This window comes from Oncorhynchus kisutch, linkage group LG3 (assembly GCF_002021735.2).
Source record: "Oncorhynchus kisutch isolate 150728-3 linkage group LG3, Okis_V2, whole genome shotgun sequence".
Lineage (NCBI taxonomy): Eukaryota > Metazoa > Chordata > Actinopteri > Salmoniformes > Salmonidae > Oncorhynchus > Oncorhynchus kisutch.
The window spans coordinates 54,156,112-54,170,443 of NC_034176.2; the positions used below are offsets into that span (position 1 = coordinate 54,156,112).

At 45.9% G+C, this 14,332-nt stretch overlaps 1 protein-coding gene across 9 annotated transcripts in view; it reads left to right on the top strand.

Annotated features, from left to right (window-relative positions):
• Nucleotides 1-14,332, top strand: part of LOC109884839 (kinesin-like protein KIFC3) — a 71,258-nt gene that overhangs the window by 17,101 nt on the left and 39,825 nt on the right. Inside the window, exon 1 of one of the 9 annotated variants that reach the window (XM_031808171.1) lies at nucleotides 11,683-13,053. The exons of 3 other annotated variants lie outside the window; for them this stretch is intronic. In XM_031808171.1, the coding sequence (XP_031664031.1) occupies nucleotides 12,664-13,053 (390 nt within the window). In that variant the 5' untranslated portion in view covers nucleotides 11,683-12,663. Of the gene's footprint in view, nucleotides 1-11,682; nucleotides 13,054-14,332 lie in introns of those variants that run through there. 5 more of the 9 variants (XM_031808179.1, XM_031808188.1, XM_031808199.1 and 2 more) reach the window with 5 other exon arrangements.

The following is a 14,332-nucleotide window of genomic DNA, read 5'->3' on the forward strand; positions in this document are numbered from 1 at the left end:
GAAAACTGTTGTCCTGATTTGAAGAAGCAATAAAACGGTCTGCCTTTTAGACTAGTTGAGTAGCTGGAGCATCAGCATTTGTGGGTTTGAAAACAGGCTCAAAATGGCCAGACAAAAGACCATTCTTCTGAAACTCGTCAGTCTATTCTTATTCTGAGAAATGAAGGCTGTTCCATGTGAGAAATTGGCAATAAACTGAAGATCTCGTACACTGATGTGTACTACTCCCTTCACAGAACAGCGCAAACTGGCCCTAACCAGAATAGAAAGAGTGGGAGGCCCCGGTGCACAACTGATCAAGAGGACAAGTGCATTAGTGTCTAGTTTGAGAAACCGATGCTTCACAAGTCCTCAACTAGCAGCTTCATTAAATAGTACCCGCAAAACACCAGTCTCAACGTCAACAGCAAAGAGGCAACTCCGGGATGCTGGCCTTCTAGGCAGAGTTCCTGTGCCCAGTGTCTGTACTTTTGCCCATCTTTCTTTTTATTGGCCAGTCTGAGATGTGGCTTTTTCTTTGCATCTCTGCCTAGAAGGCCAGCATCCCGGTGTCGCCTCTTCACTGTTGATGTTGAGACTGGGGAAAGCGCCTCGGATCCACAAATTCCCTTCCACCGGGTGACTGATGAGATATTTTGACACAACTGCCATATTGCATCTCTATCTCAAAGCCCTTGCTTGGAAGTGTACTATGCCAGACTGCCAAAAACCTTGCCCTCATCCAGGCCAAAGTGGCGAGACACATAGGCCTTGTTGGTCTCTGCACCAGACAGGATGCTCTTGCCAGCATACTTGAGGTCCAACGTACGCTGCAGCGTGTATGAACTTCAGGCAGAAGTCTTTACGCTTTTAGATGTAATTCAGAACTGTGGTTTTCTCTGCTTGGAACAACAGTGGAGTGGGCAGGGCAGTGTGGATTTCTTCTCTTACATCTGCAAGCAGAGTCTGAACATCAGACAGGATGGCTTTGTCTCCCTCAATCCGTGCAATGGCTACTGCTATAGATTTCAGGAGTTTCAGGCTGCTTACCACTCTTTCCCAAAATACATCATCCAGGAGGATCCTCTTGATGGGGCTGTCCATATCGGCAGACTGTGATATGGCAATTTCTTGGAGACTCCTCCCCTCCAGTAGACTGTCAAACATGATGACAACACCACCCCAACGGGTGTTGCTGGGCAGCTTCAATGTGGTACTCTTATTCTTCTCACTTTGCTTGGTGAGGTAGATTGCTGCTACAACTTGATGACCCTTCACATACCTAACCATTTCCTTGGCTCTCTTGTAGAGTGTATCCATTGTTTTCAGTGCCATGATGTCCTTGAGGAGCAGATTCAATGATTGAGAAGCACAGCCAATGCGTGTGCTGTGTGGGTAGGGCTCCTCCACTTTAGACCAAGCAGCCTTCATGTTCACGGCTTTGTCTGTCACAAGTGCAAATACCTTCTGTGGTACAAGGTCATTGACTGCCTTCGGCTCATCGGCAATGTAGAGACCGGTGTGTCTTGTCTGTGCTCTTGAATAACACTGGTTGAGGGGTGGAGATGTAGTTAATTATTCCTTGCCCACAAACATTTGATCACATATCAGAGGTGATTGCAATAGTCTGCTTTCTCTATGATTTGCTTGACCTTCACTTGAACTATGTTGAACTCTGCATCCAGCAAATTTAGTAGATAAATCATGTCTGGTTGGAGGGGTGTATGCTGGGTGAAGAACAGTCAGAAATCTCTTCCAATACTCATTGCCTATGAGCATCAGAGTTGAACCAGTTGCATACACAGCTCGAGCAAGACATTCCTCAGCATTTCTTTGACTACGTTCCTACATTGAGTAAAAAAAACTTCTGATTCCAGAATAACTATGATCTGTTGCTATCGATAAGGTGTCTGATTCATCATTTTCACCTCGAATTGAAATGGCGGGAGCGCTGATGATTTGATGGAGTCTTACCCTTTGCAACCCTATTTACATGGTTCCAAAATGTGATTGTAATCTAACAGCACCTGTTTGGCAGACATAATATGCATGCAGCGCTTGCTTCTTACCTTCTTTTTCTTGATCTCCAGTATTTTCTTCAACTAGTCAAATTTATTCCATGCATCTGACTTCCCCATTACCTCCTGAGCAACCAGTAAACATTCCCCTGTTTTGGAGTTGATTTGTCATGTCCTCTGCATCCATTTTTCTGTCAATGTGTTTTGATTTTAAGTTTGTTCTAACTTTTTTATTGATGCGATTATGATAGGCTACAGGTCAGGCCCTATTGGTCATGTGCATTTGATGCATACATTTCACATAAAGAGAGCAATTGTTTAGGGAATGTTTTTCCTAAACAAACGATGGCTGTAATTATGTTGCAGCTTCAGCAGCACTGACGGCTCGATAAACACACTTGTTTCTTCCTCTCATGGCTGTTCACATGATGTTCTGTGGTGGTCTCAGCAGCAGGGAGGAGAGGGAGACAATGGGTGCTAGTCACACAGTCCCTACCTGTGTGACTAGCACCCCGGGTCAGAGGTGAAGGTCTCTGACCTCGCATAACCTATCTGTTTTTTTAGCAGGTCTGTGTTTGCATATCTGAAGCAGTGCCCCAACAGCCCAAGGTCCCTCTCTCAGCACTAAGCCATGTCCGTGTGTGTGTCAGAGCGAAATATGTAGTTTGTGAGTCTGACTGTTACCATGGTAGATGCCCAGAAGAGTTGACAAACCTTGGAGATTGACATATTCCCTGTTTCGTGTGCCACTCAGTGCTGCTTTGCAGTTGTTGTTCACATAGAGTCCCCTCTGGCCATGAGCTCATGGTGTAGACCTACAGTATATGCAGTTAAGTCTGGCCTGTGTGCGTTAATCACCAGTTTGTTTGAGTGGGAGTTGTCTTGGCATGTGAACAGCCATGAGAGGAAGGAACAAGTGTGTGTCACATATGTCGAAAAAGGCTGCAAGGGCAAGTCTGTTTTCCACACGCCTGTTTGTCTGTAAGGTCGAGACATGTGCTGTAATGGGTTGAGAGTGAAACATGTTAAGGACTAAACAGGCAGGGAGCACAGAGACCGGAAGAGGGGGAGGAGGCAGAACCTCAGGGTTCTCTCTTGTGGGATTTTGGCACTCTTCTTTCCTCCCTCTGTCATACTCCCTAGCCCTTTTTCCCCCTTCACTGTTTCTCAACAGCCTCCCTCTGTCCCTTTTCTCTCTCTCCACCCTCTGGCTGTCTAGCTGCCTCTCCACCCATCGTCTTCCTCTCAAACCTCATCCTTAGTGGTGTGATGTCAGTGGTGTGTTGGCCACACTGGCAGGGATGGTCCACCCTCTAACCTGTTATTAAGCGTGTGTGTGCCTGTCCCTCCCTGCTGTGTCACTAATTTAGCTCTGAAATAGCCTAGTTGAGAAAGATGAAAAGGGTGTGTGTAGTGCATTGTGGGCTAGTCCAAGAGTTAAGATTGAGGCTTTCTGCCGACTGCGCACTGCCTGTTTCTCTCACATCCTCCCCCCACGTTCTTTCTCCCTGACTCCCCCTGCTCCCCTCTCTTTGACTCAACACCGATCCATCCCTAGTCTATCATAATGTCACTATTCCAATAGTATCATGAAATGTTTTTGGCTATCCAGTTTATTTTATTGCACAGTTTTTAACCTGAGCACTGCTGAGTGAGGTAGAGACCCTGTGCTCTATTGCTGGAGCAATGGGTGGGGTTGGTGTGTAGGAGCTGGGAGTGGAGCGGAGCGGATGTGAGGAAGAGAGCCAACTCAGCTACAGCCAAGACTAGCTAACTTGTAGCAGCCACAATGTTATTTATCATCCCATATAACAGTGCCTGTCTTGACTGGAGTAGCCTAGAGAAACTAGCTAACTACCTAGGCCAATTTGCAGGCTACATGCTGCGCTTTCTCCCCAACCCCATTCAGAGATTGATAAACAACATCCTACCTGTTGGTTGCTCGTTGTAGCCTATTCATTCTCATTTAACTCAGCTAACTTGTAATTCCATCTTGCATTGCATTAGTGAACTCTCACTTTTTTTTACACATTGAGCCTTTGACTGTGGTGCTGCTTTGATTGGCTGACAAAAACAAGCTACAGAAAGAAGGCTACCGGTCATTTTAAGGGGTGCGTGTCATAAAAACTACATTCAAAAGTTTGTTTTGTTAAATTAAGTATTTGTAATGACATGGTTATATCCTTGTAAGTAACAATGTCACATGGATATGTTTATTGTATTTAGAAAAAGCCTTTTCATTGTTAAAATATACTTATTTTTTTAAATGAATACTCACAAGTAATCAAATACTGACGTCCGATCAGATATTCGAATATGCCCATCCCTAATTCAGACGGCCTCGAATACCATATTTGGGTGTGGGGTGACTGAGTTAAAGCCTTTACCTAAAGCCATAAAGTGAAGTGTGGCACATTTTTCTCCTGTAAGCTGCTTAAACGCCCACACCAGTAGAAATCCACTTTTTCAAGCTGAAAGATGACGGCCAGAGCTTACCCGTGTTGCACAATGATTTAAGTCAAAAAGTCATAGTTTTAGTCAAAGTATGATACATTTGTGCTTGAAGTGACACATTTGTGTGAATGATATTTGTGCGTCTAACTTTCTCACTCATCATTATTCACGATTTCATTCAGGACTACAGTAATCATAGTAGCATCCACATTTACAAACTGCTTAGAAACATATTCTATTCTTATTTACAATAATAGTGACTCCAAAACGGCACTACATTATTTACTATTCATTTCTATTAGGCACAAAATAGTCAAACACAAATCCAGGGGGTCTAAGCTACTTAAAGTGAGACCAACTCACACACCTGAGATCTCCTGCACGCGCGTGCACACACACACAGGTTTGCACATTCTCACACTTTAGCACATTCTCTCTTTCATACACATTCTCACTTACTTCTAGGCCAAGCGAAATGTTTGTTAACTTCCTGGTTGACTCTGTGTAACACCACACCGTGTGTCCCACTGTAATTGTTTTGACTTGTCTCTGTAATGTGGACTTGTCTCTGTAATGAGATTATGGTTCTTTTATTTTATTTAACCTTAATTTAACTAGGCAAGTCAGTTAAGAACAAATTATTATTATTTACAATGACGGCCTAGGAACAGTGGGTTAACTGCCTTGTTCAGGGGCAGAAGGACAGATTTTTACCTTGTCAGTTCGGGGATTCGATCTAGCAACCTTTTGGTTACTGACCCAACACTCTAACCACTAGGCTTTCTGCCGCCCAAACCACTGCAACCACTATAACACTGGAAACCACTAATACCAAACCACTAATACACAGGAAACAAATCTGATCACTCCACCCATGCCTTATCACCTTTTATGGTTTGATTCAAACTTATCAGCCACTTAATCTGCTATTGAACCTCAGACCTTGTTTACTAGTCTCTCTGGACTTTCCTTACTCTGTTGGTTGTAAGGGTTTACTGTCTGGAGTAGAAAGGTCTATTCTATACTGCCCGATGGTACAGGTCTTAAGGTCTTATGTCCAAGATGGCATAGCAGTCAGACGTCCTTTGTCCTCGTTTTGTCATGTCCCGTATGTATGTATGTATGTATGTATGTATGTATGTATGTATGTATGTATGTATGTATGTATGTATATGTGTATATATTTCTTAGCATGACATATCTTTTATATATATATTTTTTTTTTCTTCCAAAAACTCAAATTCAAAACACTCTCCTGCAACCCGCCTCACCAATAAAAATTAATTTAAAAAAAGTATTTAGCTAAAATCTGAAATCCACAATAGAAGCTAGCCAGGAGCTAGCCAGTTTACTGGCTGACGCCAGTATTTAGCCAAACACGGTTGATGGTCATCATCAATCCTTTTAACTCAAAGCTGATCTATCCTTTAACTCGAAAAGCTATCGCCAGTTTTGTACAACGCGACTCAGACCAGAATATACCGGACCTATTTTTCTCTCCATATCCCCGGATTTCAACCGAAAGCTCGGAACATTTATACCTGGATCTCGCAGCTAGCTAGCTGCTATCCGTGTGACTATTGGCTTACGTCGGTCCCGGAGCAAACTTAAATTATTACGGAGCTAGTCAGCTGAAGAGTTCCATCAACCACTCCTGGGCTACAATCACCTATCCGGACCCGTTTACCACCGGGCCTTCACGACTGTACTACCGACGTTATCTGCACGAGGGAGTTATCCAACTGGCTCCTCCGCGACGTTACCTGAACGGCCATCTGCGGCCCGCTAATCGTTAGCTGTCTTATCGGCTGCTATCTGAATAGGTCTCTCGGACAATTTTTCTTGGGTCACTATTACTATATCTATTTTGGCAATTGGATGGAACCCCTCTACCACACGGAACCCCACTAATCTACTAACGGATACGCACGAAGTGGCTAAAAACAGAACACCGTCCTACGCTAGCTTGCTACCGATGGCCCGGCTAGCTGTCTGAATCGCCGTTACCCCAACCAACCTCACTACTAACTGGACCCTTATGATCACTCAACAAAGCATGCCTCTCCTTAATGTCAATATATATGCCTTGTCCATTGCTGTTCTGGTTAGTGTTTATTGGTTTATTTCACTGTAGAGCCTCTAGCCCTAACAATTATACCTTATCCAACCTTTCAGTTCCACCACCCACACATGCGATGACATCACCAGGTTTCAATTATGTTTCTGAAGACAATATCTCTCTCATCACTCAATACCTAGGTTTACCTCCACTGTATTCACATTCTACCATACCTTTGTCTGTACATTATACCTTGAAGCTATTTTATCGCCCCCAGAAACCTCCTTTTACTCTCTGTTCCGGACGATCTAAATTACCAATTCTCATAGCTTTTAGCCGTACCCTTATCCTACTCCTCCTCTGTTCCTCTGGTGATATAGAGGTGAATCCAGGCCCTGCAGTGCCTAGCTCCACTCCTATTCCCGAGGCGCTCTCTTTTGATGACTTCTGTAACCATAATAGCCTTGGTTTCATGCATGTTAACATTAGAAGCCTCCTCCCTAAGCTTGTTTTATTCACTGCTTTAGCACACTCTGCCAACCCAGATGTTCTAGCCGTGTCTGAATCCTGGCTTAGGAAGACCACCAAAAATTCTGAAATTTCCATTCCGAACTACAACATTTTCAGACAAGATAGAACGGCCAATTGTGTAGATTGTGTTGCAATCTACTGCAGAGAGAGCCTGCAGAGTTCTGTCCTACTGTCCTGGTCTGTAACCCAAACAATTTGAACTTCTACTTTTAAAAATCCACCTCTCTAAAAACAAGTCTCTCACTGTTGCCACCTGCTATAGACCACCCTCTGCCCTCAGCTGTGCTCAGGACACCATATGTGAACTGATTGCCCCCCATCTATCTTCAGAGCGTGTGCTGCTAGGCGACCTAAACTGGAACATGCTAAACACCCCAGCCATTTACAATCTAAACTTGATGCCCTCAATCTCACACAAATTCTCAGTGAACCTACCAGGTACCACCCCAAAGCCGTAAACATGGGCACCCTCATAGATATCATCCTAACCAACTTGCCCTCTAAATACACCTCTGCTGTTTTCAACCAAGATCTCAGCGATCACTGCCTCATTGCCTGCATCTGTAATGGGTCAGCGGTCAAACGACCTCCACTCATCACTGTCAAACGCTCCCTGAAACACTTCAGCGAGCAGGCCTTTCTAATCGACCTGGCCGTGATATCCTGGAAGGACATTGACCTCATCCCGTCAGTAGAGGATGCCTGGTTATTTTTTTAAAATGCCTTCCTCACCATCTTAAATAAGCATGCCCCATTCAAGACATTTAGAACCAGGAACAGGTATAGCCCCTGGTTCTCTCCAGACCTGACTGCCCTTAACCAACACTAAACATCCTATGGCGTTCTGCATTAGCATCAAACAGCCCCCGTGATATGCAACTTTTCGGGGAAGCTAGAAACCAATACACACAGGCAGTTAGAAAAGCCAAGGCTAGCTTTTTCAAGCAGAAATTTGCTTCCTGCAACACAAACTCAAAAAAGTTATGGGACACTGTAAAGTCCTTGGAGAATAAGAATACCTCCTCCCAGCTGCCCACTGCACTGAGGATAGGAAACACTGTCACTACTGATAAATCCACTATAATTGAGAATTTCAATAAGCATTTTTCTTCGGCTGGCCATGCTTTCCACCTGGCTACTCCTACCCCGGTCAACAGCACCGCACATCCCACAGCAACTGGCCCAAGCCTTCCCCATTTCTCCTTCTCCCAAATCCAGTCAGCTGATGTTCTGAAAGAGCTGCATAATCCGGACCCCTACAAATCAGCCGGGCTAGACAATCTGGACCCTTTCTAAAATTATCTGCCGAAATTGTTGCAACCCCTATTAACTAGCCTGTTCAACCTCTCTTTCGTGTCGTCTGCGATTCCCAAAGATTGGAAAGCAGCTGCGGTCATCCCCCTCTTCAAAGGGGGGGTGACACTCTTGACCCAAACTTCTACAGACCTATATATATCCTACCCTGCCTTTCTAAAGTCTTCGAAAGCCAAGTCAACAAACAGATTACCGACCATTTCGAATCCCACCATACCTTCTCCGCTATGCAATCTGGTTTCGGAGCTAGTCATGGGTGCGCCTCAGCCACGCTCAAGATTCTAAACGATATCTTAACCGCCATTGATAAGAAACAATACTGTGCAGCTGTATTCATTGACCTGGCCAAGGCTTTCAACTCTGCCAATCACCACATCCTCATCGGCAGACTCGATAGCCTTGTTTTCTGAAATGATTGCCTCGCCTGGTTCACTAACTATTTCTCTGATAGAGTTCAGTGTGTCAAATCGGAGGGCCTGTTGTCCGGGCCTCTGGCAGTCTCTATAGGGGTGCCACAGGGTTCAATTCTTGGACCATCTCTCTTCTCTGTATACATCAATGATGTCACTCTTGCTGCTGGTGAGTCTCTGATCCACCTCTACGCAGACAACACCATTCTGTATACTTCTGGCCCTTCTTTGGACACTGTGTTAACAGCCCTCCAGACGAGCTTCAATGCCATACAACTCTCCTTCCGTGGCCTCCAATTGCTCTTAAATACAAGTAAAATTAAATGCATGCTCTTCAACCGATCGCTGCCTGCACCTGCCCACCCGTCCAACATCACTACTCTGGACGGTTCTGTCTTAGAATACAGTTTGGTCTTAGAATAACTACAAATACCAAGTTGTCTGGTTAGACTGTAAACTCTCCTTCCAGACTCACATCAAACATCTCCAATCCAAAGTTAAATCTAGAATTGGCTTCCTATTTCGCAACAAAGCCTCCTTCACTCATGCTGTGCAAACATGCCCTTGTAAAACTGACCATCCTACCGATCCTCGACTTCGGCGACTTCATTTACAAAATAGCCTCCAATACCCTACTCAATAAATTGGATGCAGTCTATCACAGTGCCATCCGTTTTGTCACCAAAGCCCCATATACTACCCACCACTGCGACCTGTACGCCCTTGCTTCATACTCGTCGCCAAACCCACTGGCTCCAGGTCATCTTCAAGACCCTGCTAGGTAAAGTCCCCCCTTATCTCACCTCGCTGGTCACAATAGCAGCACCTGCCCGTAGCACGCGCTCCAGCAGGTATATCTCTCTGGTAACCCCCAAAACCAATTCTTACTTTGGCCGTTCTCTGCTGCCAATGACTGGAACGAACTGCAAAAATCTCTGAAACTGGAAACACTTATCCCCCTCACTAGCTTTAAGCACCAGCTGTTAGAGCAGCTCACAGATTACTGCACCTGTAATTAGCCCATCTATAATTTAGCCCAAACAACTACCTCTCCCCCTACTGTATGTATTTATTTATTTATTTTGCTCCTTTGCACCCCCATTATTTCTCTCTACTTTGCACATTCTTCCACTGCAAATCTACCATTCCAGTGTTTATTTTAATTTTTAATTTTTTTACTTGCTATATTGTATTTACTTCGCCACCATGTCCTTTTTTTGCCTTTACCTCCCTTATCTCACCTCATTTGCTCACATTATAAATAGACTCATTTTTCTACTGTACTATTGACTGTTTGTTTTTACTCCATGTGTAACTCTGTTGTTCGTGTCGAACTGCTTTGCTTTATCTTGGCCAGGTCGCAATTGTAAATGAGAACTTTTTCTCGAAGGTGAAATAAATAAATGTGGTGGTGAAATTCTTAACCATTCCGTTTTTGCTAATCAGGTCACTTCCTGTGGTTTCTCAGCTGGCCTGTCACGTGCCATGTATTGTCATCGGTCGCTGAAAGTGCCATTTATCCCACGATAGTGCTGGTAATTTGGGCCAAAAGTGTGTGGGTAGATTGTGTTACCCAAATGGTCTGTTGGAACACATTTTAGCATAATATTTGGTCTAATTCCTATTTGGTCGGGGCGAATGGGTCGGTCTAGCAATCCAGAAGTTGTGAGGACGCGTCCGGGACAACTTACATTTTAGCTAACCCTTGTTCTTAACTTAACCCAATTCAGCTAACCTGCTATGTAAATTTCCCTGACCACCAACATAAATTCTCCCCATAATCCTCCTTTGTTATGGTGCAACAAGCAACCTTGTCTCAGAGAAAGAAGTATAATGTGGCGTACTAAATGGAGTGTAACGGATTTACAAACAGAAAATTGTTTACCCTGAGACCACGATGACTTGGTGGGTCACAACTAGTTTGGGTCACTGGTCTGAGCAGTTTGGGATTCATTCAGTCATAGTGTCTTATTCATTGTGTGTAGTAGCTCATCATAGCCAGCCTCCGTTCTGGGGTCCCCTCCCAAAGTGTGTGTGTGCCCTGTTCCTTCCCGTCCCCTTCGTTAGGATCCTAAAAGTGACCACTTCACCTTTGGCCCCATAGGACCAAGTTAGGCTAATCACTCCATGTTTACAGTATGTCACAGAACAATGAACCAGAACTGTGAATGACCAGGACCGCTGGGCACAAAGTGACCTCGCTGACTGCCGTGGACCTCTCATCACGATTCAACCGACGTGATCGACACTGTCAGTTCCCATTGTGGCCTGGTTCCATAGCTGCACGGTTGTCATGGCGTTACCGTGCAGGGTTGTCACGTACCAGGAAGACGGTCAGGCATACAGGACACCAACTAACGAGGTCGCCCCTCAGAGCCCAGAGATCAGTTTGAATTGATATGGTGGAACTCCTAACGGACGAAGGTGGGAAGCTTTAAAAAAATATGTTTTACTCTTTCCGCACTCCGCGTTGGTTTTGCTTTTTTAGATACATCCATATCAATAGTGTATTATGTGTTACATCACCAGCGCATGGCCGGCTCTGTCCCATTCCAGTGCTTATCCCACAGCGACAGATGGACAGAACACAGGAAGGGAGGGTGAGAGCGAGAGTGGATGAAGATACTTTCTCTCTCTTTCTGGAGAGTTGCAGAACCGCACATGATAGGACCGTAAACTCTGTGCATGAGTGGAGCGGGAGATGGAGAGCGACTGAACAAGTGAAGGGGTGTAGATATCGCCCCTCTCTCTGTCCAGGGACTTTTCAGGGAGGACTGGACAGTCCCCCGGCTGTTCGCAGCAGGAAGAGGGAAAGGGGAGAGGCATTACTTTGGACCTGTTAATCATTTAATGAGAAACTTCTTTACACCATCCTGGACTGGACTGTAAACATAAATTAGCAGGGCAGAGGAGGATGAATCAACATCCGAGACATTCCTACACCGTTCGAAGTTTGCAACGGTTTAGGGTTTGTGTGTGTTTTGTAAGGATTTAAGTGCATGTGTGAAGGTTTAGTGAGTTATCTGCTTGGGTGTAGATTTAATATCTACTAGTTTCTGTGTATGGTTGATGGACGTGGTGTGTCTGTAGTTACCTGGAGGTACTTAGCCAGCCGTCTGCTTCTAGAGGTTTGGGTTACCTGAGCTCCACCGGCTTGGCAGAAGGACAGCAATCACCTTTACTACAGGACAGAGTCCAAAACCTCATTCTTGTTCTGAGGAACTGTAAAGGTGTGTGTGTGTGTGTGTGTGTAGTTCTGTGGGAGGGACTAGTAGAGGCACAGGGACAGAGGTGACACAGGTGAGATATAAAAGCAGGTGTGTGTGTGACCGTGTGTATCTGAGGATCACACTCAATCACCTCTCGTCCGTCTGTGTCTGCTGACCAGAGAACAGACTTGGGGATTATCAGACAGTTGATGAGATTTAGGGGATCAACACACACACACAGAGGAGAGAAAGTGAGACTCCCTACTGGAACCTCTCTCGCCCTCTGAAGAGCACCGGCGTTGTGTATTGTGGTGAATACTGTAAAAGAGGAGAGTAGACTGGATATTTGTAGTCTTTTCGTCTTTGAACTTGGCTGCAGTACAGATTGCAGAGTACAGACACTATAGTCCAGGATAGAACTTTGGAACTGTTCTCGCTGTGGACACACTTGTTGCCATCTCTCGCACTCAGTCTTCAGCTCTCCAACTGATGACAACTATGACCAGACCACAGAAGATACGCCTGGAGCTCTGACTGCCATTCACACCTAGACCTCAACCATGGAACCCCTCCATAACAGCTCATAAGCTATCATAACAACCTGTGGAACTTTAACAGTTCCTGTCCCGTTCAAACAAGGGTGAGAACAGAGCGAACCAACCTGCCCGTCTCCACGGACGGACGAGATCATGTACGTGCTGTGCACTCTGGTGGTACTGAGTATCCACAGCCTCTTTAAGAGCCGACACAAGGCCCTGGAGCCCGGCGATAAAGTGGCTAGAGATGGGGCCACGCTGCCTGGGGACAAGGCCCCTCCACTAGGGGAGGGAGGCAGGTCAAGGGACCCCGGGCCTGGAGGTCTTGGAGGGGGTGTGGGGCCAAGGGAGAAGGAGAGGGGGATGACTGTAGCCCTCTCTCAGGATAAGAGGCAGAGGGCTCCTGTTGTAGACAGGATGGCTGCAGGCTGCAACTTCACAGGCAAACATGGTGGTGACGGGGAGCTGCGCTGCAGCCAGGGCAGGCTGGGATGCGGAGAAGGCAGCCTGGAGAATGTGCCGGACAGCAGAAAACGATTGCAGGTGAGAGGAGGGGAAGATGGGGATAGAGGGAGGGCATGCTAAACAGAACAGGAGGGAGGGGAGAGCACCTACATGTGCAAACCAGCATGTAGGCACAGGTATGTTTGAGACTGGCATGGGATTACAGACACGGATAAGGCACCAATCTAGTTAATGAAGTACCAATCATAAATATTGTGGTACAGAAGTCCAAGGTTTGGGGCCTCCCGAGTGGCGCAGCGGTCTAAGGGACTGCATCTTAGTGCTTGAGGCGTCACGACAGACCCGGGTCCGATCCAGGGCTGTGCCACAGCCAGCCGCAACCGGGAGATCCATGAGACTGAGCACAATTGGCCCAGCGTTGTCCGGTTTAAGTGAGGGATTGGCCGGCTGGGATGCCCTTGTCCCATCGCTCTCTAGCGACTCCTGTGGCAGGCCGGGCACATGCACGCTGACACGGTCACCAGTTATACAGTGTTTCCTTCAACACATTGGTGTGGCTGGCTTCCGGATTAAGCGAGCAGTGTGTCAAGATGCAGCGCGGCTTGACGGGTCATATTTCAGAGGAAGCATGGCTCTTGACCTTCGCCTCTCCCAAGTCCATACGGGAGTTGCAGCACCAATTGGATATCATGAAATTGGCCAAAAATGTGAAAGATTATGTTGAAATCGTTTTTAATGAGATGCAGCACCATGTTGGTTTAATATTTAAGTAATTATGTGCTTGTGTGACCAAGTTGGAGAGATAATCTAAGCGCTGCTCCAGCAGTCTTAACCTTTCTGAGCTATTGAAGGAATGTGTGTGGTTGTTTGTGGGTGATTATGGACCTTGGCAGTTCACCATTGATTACCTTGAGGTTCACATTAGTGAGTAATGTGATGACCGTCGCCCATTCCTACCTCCCCACCCGCTCACTTGGGTTTGTACAGCCAAATAGATTTTCCTGTTCTCCATCTCTCTCCTTTTCCCTCCCTCGGACAGCCTCCCTTATTCTTTTAAGTTTTTCCCCCCTCCTGTCCTTCTTATTTTCACCCATCTTCCCCCAAGCCCAGTCAAATCCCCTCCTAACCTGCTGACTATATAGCTATTGGTGGTATGAGAAATGAGTAATGGCAGAATGCGTGCTGATGCTAAAGTGGGCCGGAGTGTCCCTGCATTCCGGGGAAACGGATTCAGATCATCATTTATGTAACCATGTTGTTAATCTGAGGACAGCCTCACTATCTCTGCTCTGTGTGTTTGGGATAAAGTGGGCTTCAATCCCTCACAATGCTGTGATTCTGGCTGTCGGCCCAATGA